The sequence below is a fragment of the Triturus cristatus genome, chromosome 1_2 (assembly GCF_964204655.1).
Source record: "Triturus cristatus chromosome 1_2, aTriCri1.1, whole genome shotgun sequence".
Classification (NCBI taxonomy): domain Eukaryota; kingdom Metazoa; phylum Chordata; class Amphibia; order Caudata; family Salamandridae; genus Triturus; species Triturus cristatus.
In genome coordinates, this window is record NC_140580.1 from 262,871,101 (window position 1) to 262,897,159 (window position 26,059).

A 26,059-nucleotide genomic window follows, 5' to 3' on the forward strand; every position below is an offset into this window, starting at 1 on the left:
AGGAGCATATACCTCACCTCCAGTCCTGTCATAGAATGAAAATTTGCCTATCTCTTGTGAAGGTAAGTTTCAATTCTATTAAGGACACGGAGGCGAGGATTATCCCACCCAGCAGCCAGGAGGGATGCAGACCTGCCCATTAGGGAGTAAGTAGTCTGTTTTCTTTGATTGGATGTTCTATGAAGTTGTTTACGATTGATTCATTAGGTAGTGTTCGGTTGTAATCTAAAATGATTGTTGTCACTACTGTATGAAGAGCTGATATTTTTCCGGTTACTGACGCACAATGTCTTCGTAGGAAACGATGCGTCGAAACAGGACGCATGATGGAAAAGGATGGCATGATTCGGGCGAATAAAGAGGAGGAACAGGAAATGACAGAGGATGTTATGGGAGCCTGGTCAAGGACATTAAGAAAGGACTCGGAAGTGTTTGCTGTTTGTTTCCCTGGTGTTCACGGGAAATGTAGTTGTGTTTTAATAGCTGCTGTGCTTTTGGAGTTACATTAAGCAAAGATAGAAAAGCATAATCCTCGCCTCTGTGTCCTTAATAGAATTGAAACTTAACTTCACTAGGCAAATTTTAATTCCCCGACAACTCAATTCCAAAGTCACAAACATGCACATGTAAGTAAGTCTAGGTCATTTTGAGGTTTTGAAGGACACTCCTTGGTCAGTGTAAAAAAACAAAAAGAGCTCCAAAGTCAAAAGAAAGAAAAAGTTAGAGTTTTATTCATACCAGACTCTCTGGACTGACTGTCTCGCAGAGAGCCCCAAATACCTTGAGTTCAATAGAACAGAATTTTATACAATACATTCCAAAACATTATATAAATCAACTCAGTTTCTTTAAAGGATAGAAGCCCGAACTGTTCCAGAATGTCTTCACCTTATTTCGTAACAAGGAGGGTCCTTGAAAAATATCAGATCATGCCTCCAGAGCTGAAAACAACCATTACAACGCAGTTATTACAATGCGTTACCATTACAACACGGTTGTTACAACACAAATGCGGTTACAACGCATGACCATTACAACGCAAATTTTACCGCACATATGAATGGTACTTTTGCGTTGTAATTGTAACACGTTGTAAAAGCACTTCCGTTGTTACAACCGTGTTATAATGGCATGCGTTGTAATGACATGGTTGTGCTGTCATACAGCCACCAGAGCAGACTGCACTCTAACATTCCTTATCAAAGCCAGGACTTTTCCCCCAGTCAGAAAGGACAACAAATGTGATAATTACCCTGCTCGCTAGGACAGAGGTTTTACCGGTTACCTACTGAAGTAACAATAGATTTGTATTTTGCTTACCAATCTGTCCAACAAATTCAATTCTAATTCCTTGGTGTTCAAGTCTCTTTCCTTGTTGTTTAAAGACAAGATTCACCTGTAAAAATACAAATTTACAATGGATGACCATCAGCTTGGTAATGAACTTTTTCCATGCCACCAGCACATCCAATCATTATTGCATATAAAAGCATATGGTTTGCCAATGCTAGTAAGTAGATTGAGTAATCAAAGCTGTTCCATATGAGACAAAAGCTTTCTGCAATTAAGATATCAATCCAGCACACTCGCAAATACTCCCTATCTCCCGTACATTCAGTTGTATGTACAAAATATTTGATTAAACACTCACCTCAGAATAATTTATGTCACATACCATGCAAAACTCACACAATTTTTAATCTGCCATGGTCTAGGAGTCAAGTACTACAGCAACATTTTTATAGGGCAGACTCCTAGCCTACAAATAAAAACAAAAAACTGAAAATGTTCTTATCCTTTGCATTTGTGTGCATGTGTACACATGCATGTAAGGCAATCTTTGAAGAGTTTTTGTATAACATTTTACAACAATCATTTGAAGAGTGGCAATGTAGGAATGCAGTTTGAAAAGTATTACGGAAAGCATTTCAAGAAAGCCACTCATGAGTGTTTATCCACAGATGGCATCCTTGGAAGGGTTGTGAAAGTCAATTTCTAATATGGTACCCACTTGAAGTGCCAACAAGAGATGCAGCGCATTGTAAGCAGTAGTGAGGACCTCTTGAGAGTGTCAGTTAAGCTGTTGTGCCCACTTTAAAAGAAAAAAAAGTTTACCAAAAAAAGAGAACTCATAGGCCCACCAGTCCCTGGCAATAAAGAAGACTACATTTTAAGCTGATGTGCATTTTGCGCATAGGCAAAATACCATCACTCAGATTGAAGGAAGCCAATAGTTGAACAACAGGCCAGCGGATTAAGAGGGCTGAGTGAAAGCTCTGTAGGGATTTTCTGTTTTAAATGTACCGGCTAAGACAAAACCTAAAAATGATGGAGTCAAAAAGCAAATCAATAAGGCTACTGAGGACTAGATTTACCCTCTAGAATGAGTCATAAAATCAGTTAGATCAAAGGTTATGGAAGCTTGAAGAGAAGGCTAAAACAGAGACTACTTTCCTTTTGTTGTAACCAAAGGGCAGATTATACCAGGCGCCAGACAGATTGATATAAACCGAAACAAAGAAGGCAGCTTACATGATCAACCAAACAATCAAAATGTACTATGAACAACTCACCACCCAAGAATAAATCAATGAAAATGTGACTGTGACAAATAACGCAAAGTAGGAGAATGTATTGGAGAGAAACTGGAACAATCTAATATTACTACATATAAAATTATCTAATAGCCAGATTAAAATGCCAAGCCTTACAAAATAAAAGACTTAACGCCAAAGAAAGAATTATGATAAAACTTTTTTATTTTTAGAAAATTAGTTCCCCCTACTTTGTGCAAAAGATGGCCATCCCGGGATGGTTATTTCTGACACTTGAAATGCTTCAGCTGAAGTGTAAGGCAAGGAGTCTCCTGTGCTGTAAAACCGAGGGAGGGGAAGAGAGCTAAGCAAACCTTCTTGCCAGGGTGCTGCTGCCAGAAAGAAATGTAAAATGTGCGCAAACTTGTTAATGTGCAAATGTAAAGGGTGCCTGGAAGCCACATTGGCTTTAAATGATGGAATCATTGGAAGCTTCCTGATGAAGCCAAATTATTCTTTCTAAGGGATATTGTAAGGAAGCTGCCAGCTAACCTGTTGAGTGCGCTTCTAAAAGACTGCTGTAAAAACAATTTGCACTATGTACAGTGTGGGTATTACTAAACTCTCTATATTTTGAAATCCCTTTTTCATCTTATATTTTTTTACGCATTTTGTAGCAGTCAATCCTTTATTGTGGGTAATGCATGTATACAATAATGACTTCCATAGTCACAATGCTTTGTAACACAGACTGGGACCTTGTTGCACTAAACATACACAAGTCACAATTCTCCACCGCACCAACCAGGATTTAAGCCTGTGGCTTTTTGGTGCAGTTCATTAACTAATAGTTTTCATGATGTCTGATAGGGCATTTCCCACTGATTAACATAACTTGCATTTAATTTGCATGTAAGCTGTTTGTCATTATATATGTACTTACCGGAAAGTGAAACATCGAAAAAAGTTACAGAATATTTTGTTTTTTAGCTACACCCCCAAGCTTACTCACCTAGCCCCACTACAGCACAGCATCACAGTTCCAATACTTTTTGTATGCACTTGACCATTGTGTGAGGGTAGTAGTATTCCTCCTCTTTATGCCTGATTGACCTCATCAGTGACGACGTCACCTAGTCTTGTTTGCCGAACGTCATTAGTGATGCTGCTCCTCACTTGTGTTTCAACATGACATGAGGAAAGTCACCATAAAAGCACCTGGAAGGGTGAAGACTGATGACAGAATAAATGCACTAATTATTTATGCGTACACGTATATTTTCTCCTCCAGAAGTGGCGGTACACTGTCCCCTGGTGGGGATGCGAACCGTCTAAAAGGAGAGAAATTACTGTCTCCTCTTGTTCCGTAATTAGGTTGGTTATGATTTTCCTGACTATGGCCTCCGTATTCTACTATCTATGTATTTACACGCTAGAGAAACTCCCCCCCCCCCCTCCCTGTTCCCCATCAGTACTTCCTGCCTGATGATAGACATACGGTGTATCGGTCCATAAATAGACTGACCCTCCTAGGCCACACCTCCTGCACCCGGGGTCGCTTCCCATTAGACGTGAAACGGGACTTGCGCGCCGCCCGCCCTACCCTAGTCTTTCACCTAACACCACCTCCTGTTGCTACATCACCGGTCCCTCCCCCTGTCCAACCTGGACACTGCGCGCACCCCTGTCGTGAGTGGCCCGGGCTTCCGCGGGCTACTGAACGGGGGACTCAGGCGAGAGCTCCAGCTGTTAGGAGGGAGGAGCAGAGGCACACATGGGAAGGAGTGGAGCGTATCTGCACCTCATTGATGGTGTAAATCGTTACTAACACCCGTGCAGTGGACCTTAAAGGCACTCACATTACCCCATCTTAGAGCTGTACTCTGGGAATGTGGGACAGCCAAGGAAGCCCTCACTCGGACGCCTTGCCTTCGAGTGCCCTGGATGCCAAGGATAACTTAAACTGCCCCCACCCGCTTACTGGATTCTGCCGACTGCCGGGGCCAGCACCCATGGTGATGGCAGAGATAGCGAGTGATAGCAGCAGCGTTTCTCCATCCTGCTGTCTAGGCGGGGCATTGGCGGTGCGTGGCAATCCTCGTTTGCTCATGGATCATGGTACGCGGACTGCTGCCTTCCTGTAGTGTGATGTAGCTCTGCCTTCTCCAACAGTAGAAAGAGACTATAACACAATGGTGCATCAACCAATCATTGATAACTCTTATCTGAGGGGCGAGTAAATGCCAATGCACAGTGGAAGGCTAGTAAGCACTGACAAAAAATATTTGCAATGCTAAATGCGAGACCTATGGCGTTACAAATAAACGGCCACCATTGTCCTGGCCGCTTCAAAAGTGATAGCGGGCGTGGCACCCTGAATGTAAGTAAAGCACGTTGTGCTGCCTAACGTAGGAGAGAATCAATAAATAAAATAGTTCACGTTCCGTGTAACAACCAAGTAAAGAGGCCAGTAGTCATGGAAGGTTCCAAAAGAAGACATGGCCGAACTAAGGAGGGACTAACAAGACTATTTAGGAAACAGAAGACAGCATTTACAAAGGACAAAGACACAAGCAAATGAAAATTAAGGGCGGGGGAGTACTTTTCTCCCGTACTGAACTACAACAGATCATCCCCAGAGCAGCGCTTGCACCTGGCTCAAGCTCGACCTAATGATGTATAGCAAAGTGACCCTAAATCATTCTGTCTAGAGGCTGCAAAAGGTATTCACAAGTGTACTCTCGCCTAATGACCACATAGAGCTGCTAGGAAACTGTACACCATACTTCTTTCCGGAATACATCAATGGAAACATTTGGGGTACAGGGTGTAAGTGGTAAGGAGTACCATATCCATTATGTACAATAGAAAAAAGAAAAAAAAGAAAAATCAGCATCCGGAATACAGAAGGCAATAGTGCAATGTTGTAGAGCTCAAGCAAGGTTCCATCCTCAAGCCATTACGAGGATTATGGCTCTTATACGCCAATGTGGCACCATCATACAACCAATGTAGGGCCAACACCAACCACCCAGAACCCCATAGTGCGACATACTGCCTTTCCACGCCTTGCTTCACTCACAATCTTTCTGCTGGTGTGAGCCGTGTAGCACAAGGTTAGTCAATTAACAAAATGCCTGTGGAACCCCTGCTGTTATCAGACATATCAGTCACCATGCCAGATGGAATCATGATTAGCAACATTCTCAATGCCAAGTGTGAGCATCTCTCCACCTGCAAGACGATTCCTCAAGAGCCCCCTTTGAGGACCGCTGTACTTGTTGCCGCCTGGTTCACAGAAGGAGGGTCTGGCTCAATCAAGTACATTTACCACCATGAGTGGCTGCTGGTGAGCTCTCCCTTACCAGTATACAGGTTGGATTTCTTAATAAAAGGGTTTGTGTATGATGTGGAACACTGTAAGTCCCTCCCGTTGTCCCTGCTGGGCAAAGCAGCTTTATTTAAAATGATGTCCCTGCCCCGCTTCTTGTACACCCTGCAAAATGCGTCCGCAACTTATTTTGCAGAAATAGAAAGTGAGCAAAGAGCTCTCCTTTGGATAGGGGGGGGGGGGGAACGCCTCAGGTAGCGCTATCTAAACTGGTAAGGAGCTGGTATGATGGAGGAATTGGACTCCCAGGCATCAAACGATACTACTGGGCAGCGCAACTGGCGGCAATCAACCAGGGTACATATCGTCCGCACAATGACCCAGGATATCTGATGGATATTTGGCATTTACCGGGGGGCTCATACTCCAGGGGGCTCTACTCCAGGCCTGCCAAGCTGAAGCTTACTGGGCCCACAGCACCCTCAGTCCATGTCTGGCACTCAGCTATACAAGTCTTGGCTGGGATAAAAAAAAACAATTACAAGGGCAACCCCTCATTGGGATTCTTACTTGTTGGGCACCCTTAGAAACTCCAAAGGTTTTGATAAGTGAGACCTAATTGGAATATCTAAGGTAGGTGATGTATGGAAGGGGGAAGGTGGTGGAGTTTTCCATGCTGCAACGCGAATACAAGTTGGCAGGCTCGGAGATATTCTGATATTATCAGATGAGGCATGCCCTGAATGCATGTATCCCGATGGAGGAGACCCTCCCGGAAGCAACACCACTGGAGGACAGACTCCTTGATGGCTACATGTTCCTCACCTATTGTAAACCAATTAACCATGTAGCGGATCCCCTTATGCTTCTTCGGGAGAAGTGGATGACTGAGCTGCTAGAAGTGGACGATGAGGACTGGACTGAGGCGCTAGCCTCTCCAAGGGAATTTGCTATCTCATTGAGACTTAAGCTTATACAATTAAAAATTTTGCACAGAGTATACTATTCGAGGGCGGCTCTAGTCCGAATGGGATATGGGGAGGACCCGGTGTGTAAGCGAGGCTGTAGAAGGGAGGGCACGCTCCTGCAAATATTGTAGGAATGTGACGTCATTCGTAAATATTGGACGAGTGTGCGGAGATGTATGACGGAGGTACTGGGTCAGGAGTGGAGCCTTGAAGCCAAGACCTACTTGCTCAACATATGGGGGCCGACCGACTTAAACACTAAAGAGAGATTGTGGGTAGCCTTGGGTCACATGATAGCAAGGCGTAACATTGCCAGACTATGGGGGGCAAAGAGGCCCCTGATTCACATCATGAAAGCGAGACATGGACTGGTGCAGGTTTAGAGAAAAAACAGTATATGTTTCCAGAGGGTGTCTAGGGAAATGGTCCGGGGTGTGGTCTAAATGGAACACGTATCGCGGAGATATCTGCACTCCCCCTTGCCTCCCTCCCCTTCCCAACCCGATGATCAAGTGCTAACTAATTAATGTACAACCTATGCAATTATGAAGTAAATGAATACTAAAATGTAACATTCTATATGAAAATGTCTGTGCCAATGCCTCAATACCATGTATGTATGAACTTGCACTGTTATTTTTCAATAAAAAGAGTTTACAAAAAAAAAAAAAGAAGAGGTTTGTGTATTTGTTTGAAAAATTGAAATGCGTACCATACTGGGAAAAGTCCCGAAGTGTCTAGCAGGCGACAGCATGATAGAGAGCAGGGGATAAATCAAATGCACTAGTGATTATTTTGAAATGATTACAGATGATAGGGATATAGAAAGGAGATCAGCAATGTAAGGAACGAGTGTACTACATGAAATGTGACGGGACTCCACTGGTAGGTTTGAGGCTTACTTACCTTATTCCCTTTTCAAAATTCTGAAAGCAGACACAAAACTCTGGCGAGGGAGGAGTGCCAGAAACGTCCAAACGAGCAGAACTAAAGTGAAATTCTAAGGAGTGTAAATAAAACCACTCATGTAGCTGTTGGTTGGAACATGGCATCAAGCATGGCAAACATGGAAAAAAGAAGTAGGTCATAGTCACAGAAGTCTCCTGCTATAAGCCAGCTCAGATCGCTAGCTGCTGTTGCGTAAAACAAGCTCCACTCCCCTAAACTAGTTGGATGTGTGTCCTTCACTCCAGTTGCTTTTGGGGTGTGTTTGGTTAGCAAACGAAATTGCTTGAATCTGTGCCTTCTTGATCGTCTCTGTCGACATCTCACTTTGAATTTTTCATAATGTTTTTTCAGACAGTGTTCTAGGTCTTCAGTAAAGGAATTAAGGATTCACTTGGAAGTTTAAGAGTGTCCAGTGTTAAGCTGGGTGTCTATGCAGAGTGTTTTTTTACTTGTATGTGAAGAATCAGGTTGTAATGGTGTTCCCATGCAAGTACAAACATGCTGGTTTGTGTATGTTTGAATCGAAAATCGACCAATATAATATAAAGAGATACAAAACTACAGAGACTTAAAAGTGGGGGGAGCAATTGAATTCCTTTCTGTAACTGACAGTGGGAGGGATGGCAAAGTCACCTGTATAAAAGTCTCTATGACGTAATAGCAAACATCTATTTGAGGAGAGTATTTTTGAATAACTGCAACAGAAAAAGGGGAGGGTGTTTTTAATGAATCATATACACTGAATAATTGAACAATCTGTCTCCTTGCAAAAGAAACCAAACAGAGACTGAGTCATCATCATACAGCAGTTGTAATGGTGCTCCTCATAATCACATTCCCCGAACGGGAGAGTGGATAAACAGAGGGCTTTGGAAGCACCCAAAGTAAGATGCTGCTCTTGAGGACATTACATGTCACAAAGGGTTATTGGAAGATACTGGGGGTTTTTGGTCTTCTCAAAGCATTTGGGTTCTGTTAGTTACTAAAATACTACTCTTGATTGTTTGATTCTTTATGGTGAATGCCGGAGTATAACCTTTTCCCCTTCCCTGACTTGTAATAATATATACATACGTATTATCTCTCTCTCTCTCTCTCTCTCTCTCTCCATACCTGCATCACCATGCAAAACCGGCTGTATTTCATACCATTAAAAAAATTCTCATCAATTGATTTTTGTCGAAAGCTGTAAAGAAGAAATATTTTATTACATGGAACTGTTGTTGTTTGTATAACATATGCCCTAGGTTCTTGGTATTGTAAAGGGCAGACCTTGTTTCTTAATTACAAGCCATTCGGTGAGCATGTCCATCAATAAGGTTAAAGGATATCAATTAAGCATTTCTTTAAAGTGAGCGTTGGCTAATTTGAATTTAAATTATTCATTGGTTTCCATTGTGAAGGTGGAAGGGCTGTGTCTGGTGCCATCTAATTCACGTTCTCATCCCCCCTCAAGGTCCTTCGGTTGGGGGTTAGTCCTATAGAATCGTTCCAAGTGGCACATCAGGCCCTCTGTTATCCCAACTGTCATCTTGAGTTGTGTGCCTTTTCTTAGGGTTTTTAAATTTTTACATTTCAGAAACCTGCAATATCACCTGTCTCAGTGACTATTACTGGTGTTATATGAAGTGGGCATAGCTGTGAGCTAGAACAGAGGAGTTCTGTCTGGAGTTTGCTTATCGATCTGCAGTCTTGTTAGGCACATTGTTTCTTGGATTCCTTAATTACAAACATCAGGCATGTCTTATAGACTTAGGGTTTCGGGTATATTCCTTCTAGTTGTGCTATATAGATGACAGTTGATGGATTATCTCAAACTTGCCGTTGTGGTTTGTTGTTTTGAGTTTGACAAGATGTACAGTTCATTTCCATTCTCAGTGTATTAGCTTGATACTTGTGGTGGGATGCTATGTTAGTGGCAGTTCTTTTTGTGAGACGACTTTCCTGGTTTTTCAATGCATTGATGATGATGCATGAGCCAAAGATCTGCCCTGGTCAGCATCTCAGACATTAGTGCTATTTTGCTACTTTGTAGTTTTTTCTCTTGTATTCTTCCCTCTAGGTATTCATCTGCACATTTCATGTCAATCTTGGTTACAATTACATTGTTTTTTTTTGTAAAAAAACTTTATTGGGCATTTATGAGACATGTGGTATAATAATACAGACATTTGCAAGCCTATGTGGACAAGTATAAATACTTGTCAGACAGGTGTTCCATTACTAAGGGACCGATATCTATATTCGACCAATGGTTCCTCAAGAGCTGTAACGGTGGCTATACTCGGGTCACATCTCAACAATTAACACAATCGTGAACTCAACCCTTCACCCACTGCCAAGTGGCATCCCCACCCTCGCTTCCTTCCCCCCCACCCACCCACCAGGCGCGTCTTGAATCACTGTGTCTAGGCAGCCTTCTCAGGGTCATTATCCAGGGACCTCCATCCAGTCATCTTAGTCTCCATCTTCCCTTTTGTACTTCCGCTAGCTGGGTACTCCACCTTCCCTCCTTGCACCATTTGCTCCCTTTCATGCATTTATACCAGTATATTTTAGAATTCATTCTCCTGTGGAGCCTCCTGGCTCCCCTCTTCTAAAATGTCATGGAGCTGCTTAAGGTGTGTCGTCCGAGCTTCCCATGCCCTAGCTGCTTCTAACGTCTTCTCACTCCCATTGTACCTGGCGTCTCTGGGCCGCGTCGTTCCTTCACTGTCTGCCCAACGTGCAAACTCGCCCCGCCATCTGCCTATACTAGGACCTCACATTGCTTTCCAATGACTCGTGATGTCCCGCTTCACTAGTATTAGTCACAGGTCCTGGAATTTACTTGTGGTCTTATTCTTGGAAGTGTGTGGGAATCTGTGTAGCAAGCAATTTCCTGGAGTCATGGTCACTTCTTTTTCCATTATTTCCGCTAGTGTTTCCGTCACCTCCCTCCAGAAATTCTCTATCTCCGGACAACTCAAAAACATAGGTAGGAACTCCACGCCTATCTCCCCGCAGAGGGGACAAGCTGCCATTATCGTGTTGAAGTACATGTTGGTATGCCCAGGGGTAAGATACGCCCTATGAAATACATTTTCAGTTATCCCGCTCCCCCAGTGCTTACGTATCTCTACAGTTAAGGCCGCATGGAGCAGAAGTCCTCCCCCCCCAGCATCTTGTTTCTCTCACTGAATGCTTCAAAGGACAGTAAAATGCCATCCTCTTATAACATCCCCATTGCGAGCACTCCTGTCGCCTCCCATGCCTCCAGTCTTCTCTATGTGGTAGTGCCATGCAACATCTCAATGGTATTTCCGGCGCATATGGGCGTCTCACTTTAGCCCTCTGCAAGCTTCTGACCCAGCATATATAAGCCACTCGTAGTTCCACAGTCATTTCCCTTTCCCGTACAGGTAGCCTTTACACTATTCTGGAAAGGAGGTCCGGGCATCCGTCTCCCTGCTGCACCGTCCCCCGGAGCTGGCTTGCCACCCATTTCGTCAGCCATTGCATTTGAGTTGCAATATAATAGATTCAAAATCTGGTACTGGCAGTCCCCCCTCAGTTTTGTCCTCATTAAGGTTTCTAGTTACTCTCCATCTTCCAGACCCCCACAAGAATTCAGTCCTCATCATCTGGAGCTGCTTAAACCTCTCAGCTGGGATTCATACCCGCAGAACTCCAAATACGTACAGGAGTCTCGGGAGAGACACCACCTTTAAAAGGGATGTCCTGACGGCTAGTGACAGGGGGAAGGTACCCCTTGGTTTCAATTGCATTGATAATGTGTGTTTGGCGTGCCAACCTTTTTTCTTCTCAGTTCCTTATGGTTTCTATGAATCCAAATCCTCTAAGGTTTCCGTCTCTTGCCTGCACTACGATTAGCTAATTAAAGAGGTTACATTTGCATTTCTTGGGGAAGACATAGCAACTTACAATTTCACAAGTGTACAGTCATAATATCAGCTTCTTCTCCTCAGGAAAATAAACCCAAGTACGATGTGTCTGTCTTGGGACCGATACCTAACAATGGAAATCATTTGGTTTTATTTTAAGAGCTACATTCTTAAATATTTTAGAGCTTTTGGATATGGCTGTGTCAGAGTACTCGATCATGAAGTCTTAACATCCTTCAGTGCTTCATTATTCCCAAGTGAGTATTTGCTACAGATATTGCTTATAATGTGTTCTGTACAATTACAAGCACAGCCAGTTGCAGGTGGTCTAAATTCGTGCACGAGTCTAATTCTGTGAGAAAAGATCAAATTTTAAGGCTAGAATTACTGTAATCGTTGTACATTTGATTCCTGCTTTACTAGTGTTTTGACTGATCTAAGACCATTCAAGACAAGTACTTTATTGTAAACCAAAAGCCTTTTTTCAGTTTTGATTTTTTTAAATTAAGGCCAGTTGGAGCTAGCTACAGAAAACCTTAGCTGTCTGTAAGGTTTCACGTAATTTATTATTTAAAGAAATGTAGAGTAATTGCTAGAGAGAACATGTCCATCACGCCCATGGCATTTTAAGAATAGATAGTTACATTGTTCCATTTGTTTGAGTGATGGGGCAACAGATAGTCATTTTGTTGTTAAACTGCAAATGCAAGATTAGAGCCAGTGTGTATTCGTTGAAGTGTTTAATTTGCTAACTTGATGGCATTTCAATTGCCAATTTATGGCTTTTTGTTTATGAAGTGCATGCTGGTTGGGCGCTCTAACCTATCAAATTCATAGTAGTGTTTACTAATGTTTACTAATCCTTGTGCTTTCATTTGTTTTACTCTGCTGTTATAATACATTGCTGATTATACAACTTTTTTGTACACGAAATAAATACATGTGCACCAATAGGCTTTCTTAAGGATGCAACAAAATAAATTGACATTTCCCAATAACTTACAAGGCAATATTTTGCTGCATGTAGCCTGTAAGTTCACCACTGATAATGTACATTTCAGCTTTCGACTAATTTTCGTAACCCTCTTCTTTAAGGGTAGAGCTTAAATTTGATAAACAAAATGATCCTGAAGAAAAAAACAATCTCTGATCCAGAGAAGAGAAACAAATTTCTCTGAACGCGGGTTTGACTCTGAAACTTTCTGGCACGGTCATAATAGCATAGAAACACAATTATTTATTTTGTTGCACCACAAAAATAGCTCTGAAGTGCACACTGCACCAGGGACATCTCAAACATAAGTATTGTCTCCAGTTAGGTCAAAAATCCCAGAAACCAGACTGTAATGGGGTGCCATTTGATTAAATCTGCGGCTGGTGAGCTGAAGTGACAAGAGGAACGTGCAGTGTTTAGCAATTCCCAATGCTTCAAAATAGATAAATAAATAAATTTGCTAATGCGGACAGTTCAGAAAAGGTACACTATTCACAGCTTCAGTATTGTTGTAATACAAGATGCTTCATTATAGGATTTTCTTTCTACGACAGCTGGGGAAAGCATACACATCACCCAATTATGACCAAACACACCAAAGCCCGTATCACTGGTGGTGCCAGTGCTTGTTTTTACTTTGGTTATTGTGTACTCTTCCCTCTAAGCTATACATTAGCTGAGTCTCAAACTCCGTAGCTGCTCATCTTCTCAGTTGTACTCCTTGTAACTTTTCCACCAAGTGAGGTCAGGTGCATTATGGGCCATTTCTAAAAATCAAACATCTTCCAGACTATGATGACAGTGAGGTGTGTAGGAATGGACATATGATTTTTATTTATCATTTTGTTAAAGATTTAACGGTTGCTTTCCATGTTTATCTAATTATTTGTCTCATAATCTGTTTCAATACAGACAGAACAAACAACGGTGGAAAGTTACATGAATATTTTAAATAACATAAAATTAACACTTAAAAAAACAAATCTGAGCTACCAAAAAGTGTTACATTCTTACCTTTCCTGTAACAGATTCACCGTCATAAAACAAGAAATGTTTTTCTACTTTGCCTTCTTCAGTCTTAAGTTCTGCCATTTTTCTTGTTTCTGCATCATTGAGGACTACTTCAATCTCACAAATGGGACCAAAGAGGCCTCCGAGAAAACTCTGAAATGAAAAACAGACACGCCAGGCTTACCAAACATTACTATAAAAGCTACCAATGAAGAAAGAGCAACACAATTGGTGCAGGTCCAGTAAATAGCTCAACACACCCCTACTCTGCTCTGGGCTAGAATTTATCTGCTTATATTGAGAAGACACATTACATTTGTCCAATCCTCAAACCACATGCAAGCGCTATGCACAATTTCTTTTCTTACAAAACTATTTCATATAAAGTAATAGTTACGGATTGCTGGATGCAAGAGAGCTGAACACATTTTTAATACAAGTCATTACAAAGTCACTTTGTTAGAAGCCCTCTAGAGAAAATGGGCAAGTGCGGTTGAAGTATGGTGACTTGCTTGGTACTTTGATTCTCCTGCAAATGCCTGTCGGAATTCCGATTTTAAAACCACTGGAATAATGGTATGCAGTATTGGAACATCTGGATTATATAGTCAATCAGAATTCTTCCTTTCATGGAAATAACTTCTGGTTTGTGACTATTGGGGAATCTGGTCCTTCTAAAAGGTGCTGCAGTCTCCCTTTACCGCCAATTTTAAGATCCAGCTTTTTCATTTGGCCCCAGACAGTAGTTGATAATTGGTTGCCTCGGTTCCCTGCTCAAAGTTTTTGCTGGAGGTCCACTTGCTAAAGGTTGGGGTTGTTGAAAATCGAGGCTGCTTTGTCTTGAATCCATTTCGAACTTCTTTTTCACCACCCTGCACTTTCTGTCTCTATCGCACTATGAGGTTCTTTTTCATCCATCTTTTCTCTCTTTGTCACTGTTTTCCCATCGCTGTCTTCTGCTCTCCTTTCTGAATTCCCTGCCTTTCTCTCATTTGCTCTGGGTCATAGCCAGACCATGGAAAATAAGTTCTGGTCTATATAAATGTGTCTGAACTCCACCTACAACCAACTTCAAAAATTAAGCACCTTTGGGCACCACATCTTCATGGCAAGGTGTAGTGCTGAGCGGAGGAAAGGAAGTGGGAGTGCTACAACGGTTAGTTTTTCAATCAAACACAAAAGTGCTGCTAAGTTCAATACTTACAATAAGCCTAACCATTGGCAATCGCTTGTGTAGCATTCCAATCCATCATTCTTTTGTCTACCATGTCATCTCGGTTTGTACCCAAACATAATAAATCAGTCTCGACCTTGCTCCAACAGGAACAGTCCAGCCCGAACTGCCAGGCCAGGTCCTATGAACAGGAACGCAAGCAACCAAAGACTGGCTTTGCCCTGATCACGGGCTCATCAATCGGATGTAGCTTGGTTCCAGTGGCACAGTGAGCACGGGCCACATGTCTGGGCATACCCTTGCCACCTAAGGCACAACATGAAACACATAAAAGTTGATGGAGGTGGCATGGTGTGAAAAATAACGATGGACTGGGATGCAGCCCTGAGTAATTGCCAGTGGCAGAGGATAATTCAAGCATTTCATCAATGACTAACCTGTATTCTTCACTCCTGGTTTTTGCTTCACTCTGCAGCACTTACATTTCTCTGCTGGTTTTCACTTTTTTAATGCTTTTTTGGTTTCACATAATAAAAAAAGCTTTTACAATAGCACTGCATTGAAGTATGAAGCACTACATTATATTTGGTAGTTCTGATCAGAATATACCGGTAAATGAAAATCATAAGGGATATATTAACATATAAACATTGACCCAACTGTTTTGAAACCAACAGCAAAGCCACTTAAAGCATCCTCAGTCGTTTCATAGTACGATCAATTTAAAGAGCTTGAAGAAGTTCAAGGCAAGGGTATCAAGGTCATAGTGATTCGCAATGGACACACATTTTCACAAATGTCTATGAGCAGCCCCTATTTCCAGCTGTCATGCACTGGTCAATGAACTTGCACACTTGAATTTCGTAGGTCTCAGCCGATTGCCTAAGTTTTGTGCGATATCTCAGGTTGCAATAATTAGTCACAAGGAACAGAACATGTGATTATTCCAAGGTCATTAGAAGCCCTCGAATGAAATACAGCACCATGTTATGGGGTTCCTTGAAACATAGGATATACATGGAAGCCTGCAGCACTTAAATAAAAAAAAAATTTTTAATACTCTAATTTTCTTATTTTAGTCTCATTTTGACATACCTAGTCAACTGCAATAAGCAACACAATGACAAAGCTGCTTAAAGTTTATTGGTGAAATCATAATGCCTGCTGCAAAAGCAGTGTGAAAGGCAGGTCACGTAGCAAAGCTACAACTAACTGCTATTTAAACAATAAAAAGAAGAACTAGATCAGTCAAGCTATTCTAATTTTACCACCCGATTCGTTGACGTTAAAGCTGCGAGCCAGGAGCATGGACCACAGCCCCCAGGCTGCCCGGCACTGCCAGACTCACGCCGCATCTCTACACGCCTGGTGGCGCATAAAGGCAACTGCGAGCACCCGCTGTGCGGGACCCGCTTTTCTCTTTCTTCTGTTGCAGCCATGAGCCAGGGGCACAGACCACATCCCCCAGGCTGCCCTGCACCGTCAGACTCACGAAGCATCTCTAGGCGCCCGGAGGCGCATAAACGCAACTGCAAGCCCCGCTGCGCAGGACGCGCCCGGGCAATGCCCGGGCCAAGGGCTGGCCTGTCTGCGCCCGTCAGAGACCGGAGGAGGCCGGGCTGGGCCCCCCCTCTTGGCCTCTGCTCTTGGGATCTACTTTGCTTCTGCACAAGGTTAAACACTTGGACCTGGATATCCCCCGCTTTCCAACCATATCCGATTATCTTCCAGGCTCTCAAGTCGACACCCTGGTAAAACATCGCAGCTACAAAGCGGGTTGAAGGTAGAAGCAACAAGAGGTGGGCTGCAAGTGTCCCGCCCTTGCCGCAAACCTCAATTGATCACATGCTTCAGAGGTGGCCACGGAGATTGAATTTACTGAACCGCAGTTTTCACTGACCCCAGACATTTTGTGCACAGTGACTGACTCAGTCCCGCCTTTAGCCAACAATGATTTGTAACATAGCTCTGTTCCTGCAGTGTCCGTGCAAGCACCAGACACCGAATCGGGAATCACAACAAAACCATCTCAGAGGAAGAGGGGTATGAATAAGGGCTCAGTAAAATCCACGAACCCCAAACAAGCTACAAGGATCGTGCAAAGTGGAAAAAACTCAATGACGGGGCATCTGTAAACTCAGACCAGATGAGCGACCAGGCCCTGGACAGTGGCCAAAGCCCATAACAGGATGTGACCTATCCGCCCTGGGTGATTACCTTGATGGAGGACTTAAGAGCCCAGATTAGAAACATCATAAGAGACAAGCTTGCCCCCTTGATAGCCTAACTTAATAAGTTGGTCAACGAGTGGGATAACAGGGAAGGAAATATCCTTGAAAGGCCCGCTCCGCCTAGAGCCTGTGAAACCAACTTCTCTTTTTCTGCAGACTTTGGTGTGGCAACAGACCTGGGAAAACAAAATAAACCCCGGGAAGAAGACCAGACCCTGGTTCTGGTCGAAGATAGAACAGACATCGGACACAAGCATCGGAAACTAAGGGTAATGGGAAGAATAACAGGGATGCAGCTGGGTCACAGGAAATAGGTAGCAGGGTAGGGATTAAGACCATGAGCAGGCGTTTGGACGGTGAAGAAGTCTTACCATCAATAAACCTCCCCCAAGCCTCATCCCCCTATGTAATTGTATTAGCAGGCGTACCTTGAGCCACAGATGGTCAGAGGGAAACTCCGCTTGAGCTAAAACAAATGCCTATTTTGGCTGGTAAGGTATCGCCGGTTTCCTTATTCGTATACGGGTGAAATCCTTATGACCCGTAGAGTTAGTTGGGAGGGTAATAGGCCAAAAGATCTACAAGGGGACTCGGGGGTGTGGAATTTAATAAAATATCTACTTGTCCATGGGGCAAGATGCATCATAAATCTACTTGTACTGTAACAAAATCTACTTGCCCCTTTGGTGCCATGTAGTGCAGCTACAAATTATGGCAGCAATCTCATTATGTAAGAGCTCTGCTTTAGCCTCTATGATAATGCAAGAGCTCATACCACAGTAGTGTTTGAATACTTGCAATCCCCTTATGTTACCACGTTTCCGCAGATCTACATACTGGGGCTGAAGGTAGTGGTAAGCAATAGTTGCAGGGTTAAAATGCCCTTTTGAGTCTGTGGAAACCTACTAACTTACATGTTTTAAAGGTTTTCAAAAACTCTTCTCTAATCTTTTCCCATACTGAGAAATGTTGGAAATTTACTCCACAAAATGGCAGATGTAAAGCCTCTTTCAGAGTTGCGAAAAGTGGTTGGAGGGAAAGTGAACTTGCAAACACTCAGATTTTCACATTAACAAATCTACACATGCATATTTGCTCATGCTAAAATGCAGTTCACAAATATGTTCTATGAGTTCTATTTCTTGTCCTACTTCTGTAAATTCTTGGGAATTCACAAAAGCCTTATAGCTGCACTTACTGTGGGTACATATACCATGGGTGCACTTTTGAGACTTTCTTTAATAATCGGGCCCCTAATTTGGTCTGACGTTGACCGTGACCTTTTGTGTTTATTTAAATTAGTCTCTCTCTCTCGTTCTCTCTGAATCGGCTGGCTTCACTGTGAGTGACAGCATTCTCTTCTTTCACAAGGAGCATATCGGCACACAAAGTAGTTTTGTTCAGTGCCAGTAACTACTGTTGCAGTGTGTGCTTTTTGAGATCAAAAAACTATTTTTGCTTTTGCCAATGTTTTTTATGATGGTGAGGGCTCTGTAGCTCCCACACCAATAAGGTTTTACAAAAACCATGCCAAAACAAGTCACACATTGACAAAACTAAAAAGCTGACCACCAATTTCAGACCTACTGGCATTGCCAATGCTTGTTTTTTTTTGTTTCCCATAAACTTTTTTAAACTGATTACATTGATTTTCCATTATGAATATTTTTGGGAAATACTAGCATGTATCAACACATATTACTAAATGTAGCTGCAAAGACATGTCACCTGAAAGTTTACAGTAGTTTAGCAAAATGTTTTTTCCTGCTTTCATTTTTTATGTACATTTTATTTTTAAAGCAAAGAATCATCAATCTTGCTTTCAAGCTTCTGCAAATATTTGCATCAAATTAGAGAGCATTCTGGGAGCATTATACATAGCCTCATATTTCTCAACTTTGAAAACGTGTGTACACATTTTTATACTGGAACCACTGTCAGTAGTGCAGTCAGAGCTTACAACATTTACTTGGAGCGCTTGGAGAATTTTAATTAATGAACCATGAATGCAAGTTTAAACAGCATTAACATATGGCCAAAAATATTACCTTACCTGTAAATGTAAATGTGGGCACTGTGACTCCATGGAGTATCCTGGCGCTGAAGACCGCTGGGGAACACGTCCTGGTTTTCCCTGTGAGATGGTCCCTTTCTGGGTATCTCCAAGGTGAAACCAGGCATCCCCAGCGTCTGTGGGGGGCCGTTGTAGAGATGAGGCAAGCTTAATGCCCAGAGTTGCCGAGTGTGTTCCTGGTTAGAGTAGGTACCGAGGCGAGAATTATCGAGTCCGTTTTGACCCTGGTCCACGACCCTGCAGACAGTGCCCCTCCCTGATCCATAATGTGGTACTGCAAACTGGCAGCCAAAGGGTTTGTGCTGCAGGGGGTTGGGCCTACTTGTCCCAAGAACAAAATACAAATGAAAACTTGCTGCCCTTGACCCCAAACAATATGTCCTGGGCGTCGGGCTATAGGAATTACACATCCCTTGGACTGTGTAATAATCAATTTTAAAAGTCCAAAGCTTGTACAGCACCTCTTGCAGATGAATCATTCTACCCAGAACGTAGACAAGGCAATAAGGTCGCTCCTTCTTACTTATTTTTTACATCCCAACCTCTATGGCTCAATTCAGGGCTGGTAAAAGCCCAATGCAGGATGAGTGGAATCAAAGTAGATCTTCACCATGTCAGGGGAACGAACACCTAGATCTTTATTAATTAACCTTCCTTTGGCAAACAGGTATGGGGCCCTGGAAGAGGTAGGTTGACTGGTATCAAAAACAAACTATGATCAGATGACTATCCTTCAAAGGTATATTTTGGAGAATGACACTCGGTCATGTTCGGAGTACAAAATGGGTGTCTCACATGAGTTAGGGATGTAATATGGGATAGTGCGAGCAAGAAAGACACCTAGAGACAGGTTCAGAGGTTCTACAATGGAAATGCCCATGCCCTTGAGCACACTCACAAAGGCCAATCAATTGAAAGTGCATTCCATACACACTGACCCCCACACTAATAGGTCAGGTCCATTAGAAACCCAAAGCTCTGCAATGACTATTATGCCACAAGAGGGAGATCATTCTAAAACTACTAAACTGCGTGTACAGATCAATATTGTAGGAAATCCAGAAAACCCCAGTTACATAAATGACCCTTGGGTGGGAGCCCCTATCAATCCTGTGATAAAAAAAAAAACACAGCAATCGGTTTAGGAGTGTATGTCTGTCCAACTAACACCCAGGATGGTGCATCAGCTGGCCAATCTGGCTTGAACAAGCTGAAACTACTGTCTTGGAATGTTGCGGGTCTTAAAAGTAAGCTGAGTTTTTCTGATTAGGGGGACTTTGTAGATGTACATGACATTTGTATGTTCCAGGAAACATGGGTAATAGAGGAGGTGCCATGTATGTGTTTCATGACATAGAAAATAGCCGCCTCTTCCTGTGGTAAGGGAACACCTCCTGGGGAGTTATGTACCTGGGTTGGCTTCCACTTGGGTTGTACGACTACCCAATTGGAGTGAATCTCTGATGATATACTGTGTATTTTGCCTACTTTTTAATTGAACCTTAAAATAGCATTGGTCAATGTTTATTCTAGGCCAGTGAGGAACGGGCAAGAATCTTTGACCCTAGACCAATTAGATGGCTTTATTTCCAGGCTTCCCAAAAATGTCTGGGTGGTCATAGGGGGAGATTTTAACTGTCAATTTGAGCCTTTGAATGACTCTAATGGTACGCTACCCCCTGACGAAGACGAGTTCTGGGCCATTCCTGAGCCGAATATCTCTACAATCAGGGCATGGACACCATTGGCCCTTCAGATCAAGTTGACCACCCTAAATCACTCCCTTAGAGCCTGTAATGGCTGAACAAAATCCGATTTTCCCGGGAACTACACCTTAAATAGGGTTGGCCATTCTTCCATCCTAGATTACATCATGGTGGAAACCAGGATATAAGACAAGGTCATCGATTTCACTATCTCGCCTCGACATAATAGTGACCATAATGCTTTGATACTGGAGCTGCAGTTGCCTGCCACTGGGACCATTTCTAATCTCAACCTCATGGCAGATGATAGATTAACCCTTACCAATGACCGGAGGAAAATTAGATGGTCATGGATAGAAAAGTCACCAGAAATATTGGCTATCCTATATAATTCTACCATACCCATTCTCCTGAAACTAGAAAAGCTTTCTGCTGTACACGATACTGCCACACTGGTAACAGATGTTGCCAAAATGCATGAAGCATTAATAGTTATCTTGGAGGACACGTTCTGGCATGTGTGTACACAGGGGGGGGAAGGCATGGCAAAGCGGTCATGGTTTGATGGTAGTTGCCGGAAGGCAAGGAGGGTGCTGACAGAAGCTCTAAAAACCAAGAACAGAATTCAAATCAAAACAGCAAGGGTCCCCTACAAAGATAGTATTACAATTGCAAAAAAACTTGGGAAATCGATCAATGGGCATTCCTAAAACAGGCCCTGGTTGCCAAGGCTATGAAAACTTTCTGGAGTATTGTTAGTACAGGTAGTAATAATGGAAAGCCAGCCGTAGAGCCTAACATAGCACCCGACAGCTGGGGGGAGCATTTTCAGGCTCTCTGTTCCTCGCTGGAGCCTGAGGTCAGTGGTTTGACCTTAGCAACCCAGCCACTCCAAAATTCTTATGTGGGGACCCCTAAGTTGACAATGACCAAAATTATTAGTGCCATAAGCCAAACAGCCCCCAGTAAAGCCCCTGGACAAGATACCTGGGGATCTCTTCTGTGCTGAGCCTAATATTTGGAGGCCTTACTTATGGGTGCTTTTTAATGCCATACTACAAGGGATGGCACTCCCTGCAACCTAGGTTGGAGCTGAGATTTTTCCTGCATATAAAAAAGGGTCCCCTCCAGTACCTGCAAACTATAGGCCAATCAGCTTGATTGATGCAACTCAAACAATCTTCACACAAATCTTGTTGAGTCGCCTCCAGATATGGCTGGATGAACATAATGTAATGAGCACACTGCAAGCTGGTTTTAGGAAAAAACATTCACTACTATTTAGGCTACAGCTCATCTACTGGAACATGGTGCATGTGGAGGGGGGAGCCTGTATTTGGTCTTTGTGGACCTAAAAAGTGCCTTTGATTTGGTGCCCACGGATGCACTTTGGGCAGTACTAAGTGATCTTGGAGTCCCTCATTATCTTTTGAATATGTTAAGGAGACTCTATGAAGATCGTTCCGCCCAAATCAGGCATGGAAAGCATGGAGAACTTACTTCACCCATCCCAGTTAACAGAGGAGATAAACAGGGTTGTGTCCTTGCCCCCACTCTGTTTTGTATTTAGAATAATGGTTTGGTCGGTGCTTTGAGTGAGCTGAAAGATATAGACGCTCCCAAGCTAGTGCATAAGATAGTGCCGGCACTAATGTTTTCAGACAACACTCTTCTGCTCTCCAAGACACTCATGGGTATCCAGAGAATCCTTGACGGCTTGGGAGAGTTTTGCAGAAACACGGGGTTGGAGATCAATCTATAGATGACCAAATATATGGTCTTCAACCCCACTAGTACAACCCGTCCTAACCGACGTATCAATGGCATCCAATTAGAAAGGGTATCTGTTTTTGATTATCCAGGGCTAATCCTAACAGACAAAATGGATTGTGGGAGCACAAATGGATAAACAAGTCTCAAGCTTGCTCAGACAACAAGTGGTTTGGCCAAGCTTTATAGAAATTCCTTTCATAAGCCCGTAGGCTCTAGAGATCTACAAAACCCAACATAGGGGTGCAGCTTTGTATGGAGCAGAACTTTGGGGGCATTGTTCACCAAAAACCATTATGAATATTGAGAACAACCTTTTTAGGCGGCTCTTCAACCTCCCAGTGAGTTCCACACTCATTCCACTGCGCTTGGATCTAGGGGTAAGACCAATCGCAGAGGAAATTGGCTGCAGACCCCTAACATAATGGTGGCGATTAGGGGTACCACCTGAATTGTCTGAGTATAGGACGGAGTTAAAAGAAGTTCTGGGGCTTCCTGGCGTCAGGAAGTTGGCATGGTTCGCACATGTTAAGGCAGGTCTTCACAACTTAGGTAGAGAGAGCCTATGGAGTAACCCGGAGGTAGCCTGCTCCAGAATATCGCGTAACCAATTAGTTAACTGCTATAGGGCGGGCAAACTTGCACAACTTTTTTAAAACTCAGCCACTGGTCCTCTAACAGACAACTTCTTAAAAGTCAAGGACACCTATAAGTTGGAGCCATGTCTAGATGAGATTAGACCGGCATCAGTCAGGAAACTCCATTTACAGTTCAGGCATCATACGCTCCCGCTTCATGCATGCACCAACAAATGGGCTGGTAGCTCTGCCCTGAGTTGCCCTGCATGCAATAGCCTAGTCGAGACTGAACTACATGTATTTTTCTTGTGTCCAGGGTACAAGAAAGTAAGGCAAAAATGGTTGACTCAACTGTGCAATAATTTAGGTACAAGACGCTGTGAGGAAGCTTTTAGACTTCTGAAATATAACACCCGGACACCAATTGTATATGCTGTATCATGTTTTTTATCCTCTCAGTGGCAGGCGCTAAGAGTTTCCTAGGAGTTGAAAAATTAACTGAATGGCGATTGATTTGTTTTATACATGTATAGTATCAATTTTATATAGTCTTATTGGGTTTTTAGTATCTTAAATCTGTTTTATATAGTGTGGTTCTCTTTTTACTGTTCTTTTATGGTCCGCGGACCAAAATAAAGATTAATATGATCATAACTAGCTTTTCAGACCGGTTTTCCTGTAATGAGCAGTCATAGACGGAAAGGAGACAGCATGTTTAATTTCTGCAGGCTATTCTTTGTTGCATGCATGAAAGAAAAATCTCAGTATGTTACCACATGTTCCGAACTACAAACATTTTAGAAAGTGACTTACATTAATCTTACACTTTTTTGCCTCAAATTACTAGCTTTCCAATTGTGGGTTTAATTTTGCATTACAGACTCTTCATCAATTAAGCAGATCTGCAACCATATTTTGAATATAAAGGAGCAGGATACTAAGGGTTTAAGACTTTTTTTTTTTTTTTTTTTTAGACATCTCACGTGATGGCAATGACGCCATGACACCACTGATAGCATCCCAAAAGACATTGCTGATACAGCCACTTATGGCATCGTGAAAGGGCTCTCAGATGCCAATGCTTACAAAGCAAACTATTTTCAAAGGCACAGACTGAGCGTTTTTATCTTCTCAGACCGTTCACTAGTACTACTACATGGATAAAAATGTTGTTTCTATAAACATAAAACATTATACATTGGTGGGGTACAGTGGTCTGACTTTGGCGTGTACCCACACATCCAAATGCATGATTAGCTTAAGCACTAGCCTTCAGAATATCTTGCACAATTTATAGATTCATTAGAGCAACTAGGCATAACCTTGGTACTTTATCTTCTCTATGCCACCTCCAGGTCACTCTAAGGGTAGATTTTCCAAACTCGCGGGACATTCTGCATTCAATATGGGATTTATTAAACCACTTTAATGAAACGCTGCCCAGGACTTTAAATGTGAAATGTTTGCAACGGATTTAAATGACTGACCATAGCCTTCTACCTTTAACCCTTTTATGAATGGGAAAAGCATTTGACCTCTTCAACTACCTAATAATACAAATAAATTTCAAACACCTCACAATCATTTTGACCACCTGCCCTCATCTTGTGCCCACAGACTACATTTGTATATGTGGTACATATTACGCAAACATGAATATATCCAGATCTGTACCCTTACCACCAATAGACAATATTTTGTGTTTAATTTTTTGGGGAGCTAAGTAAGGACACTATGTTCAATAAATACCGTCGGAATCAATAGATGTATAAAATACCAAAATGTCTTAAGGCTGGAGACTACATTTATGTTAATATCACCGACTTAAAAGTAGTACAGAGGAAGAATGTGAGTATCTCAATGGCAGTAATTGCATTGATTTGCAAAACAAAGAAGGTGCTGACTTCTCACAGGTCTTTCGTGAGATAATGCATGTATTTAGTGAGATACTGCTTTAGACACACATGCCAAGAAAGCACCTTCTTATAATTTGTGTGTTCAGCTGCCATGTACTGACTGTTTTTAAAAATTGTACAGAAAGGATAAAAAAAGGGTTATGCTCCAAGTTCTATTTTGGCTTGCCAAAAACATACCCCCACCTACAGAAAATTTGATTCAAAGCCATATATTTAGCTGGATCCAAGTTTGCACCTTGCACACCGCCAATAAATCCGCTAAATTGGTGGAAAACACCTTGTATAACACAAGAAAACTGCTCTATGCTGCTGTCTTAGACTTTACTAGGGCTTTCAACAATGTTAATAGAGGAACGCCCATGGGGCATTTCTCAAACTATGTCAAATGGAATAATTTTTTTTAAACATATTTTTATTGGCATTTAAAGTTTCCAGTGACATAGTGCATCAAGATACGGTTTGTCGAATTGCATTTCTCGCATTTATACCATAATACATTGCTATTTGCACAGTAATTAGACAAATATCCTGCCACTAGTGAGGTCTTAAGGAGTAGAATTTCTATAAAGAACTGGGGTGCGAAACTGGGGAAGCGTTCATGGAGTTCTGGGTACAGGTGTCAAATGGGGCATTAGGGTGATATGTGCCTCGCTTGACGGTATTTCTACGTGTTACAAGGGGCGAGGGGGGGGGAACTGTGGTCGGTCCTGCTCCGGGATCTGGCCTTCGAGTGGGGCGCATTGCGTGGTACTAATAACAATTGACGTTAGGAGTGAGCTGCAGGAGGAGATCTGGTACATGCGTTTGTGGTCTGCGCTTGTGATTGTGGGTCCCTCGGTGCATGTAGGTGGCCATCTGGGTCATCATGGGGTAGTGGTTGTTTGAATTGGTTCAGTAATAGAGCCCACTCCATAGATATGGGGTGTTTACGCATCCCTTT

The 26,059-nt window shown here is 42.6% G+C and overlaps 1 protein-coding gene across 1 annotated transcript in view; it reads right to left on the bottom strand.

Annotated features, from left to right (window-relative positions):
• VPS26A (VPS26 retromer complex component A) overlaps positions 1–26,059 on the bottom strand; it is a 363,728-nt gene that overhangs the window by 304,900 nt on the left and 32,769 nt on the right. The window contains exons 2-3 of the mRNA XM_085603584.1: positions 13,674–13,823; positions 1,321–1,396 (exon numbers count right to left, since the gene is read on the bottom strand). Coding sequence (XP_085459710.1) covers positions 1,321–1,396; positions 13,674–13,823 — 226 coding nt within the window. The remainder of the gene's footprint in view (positions 1–1,320; positions 1,397–13,673; positions 13,824–26,059) is intronic.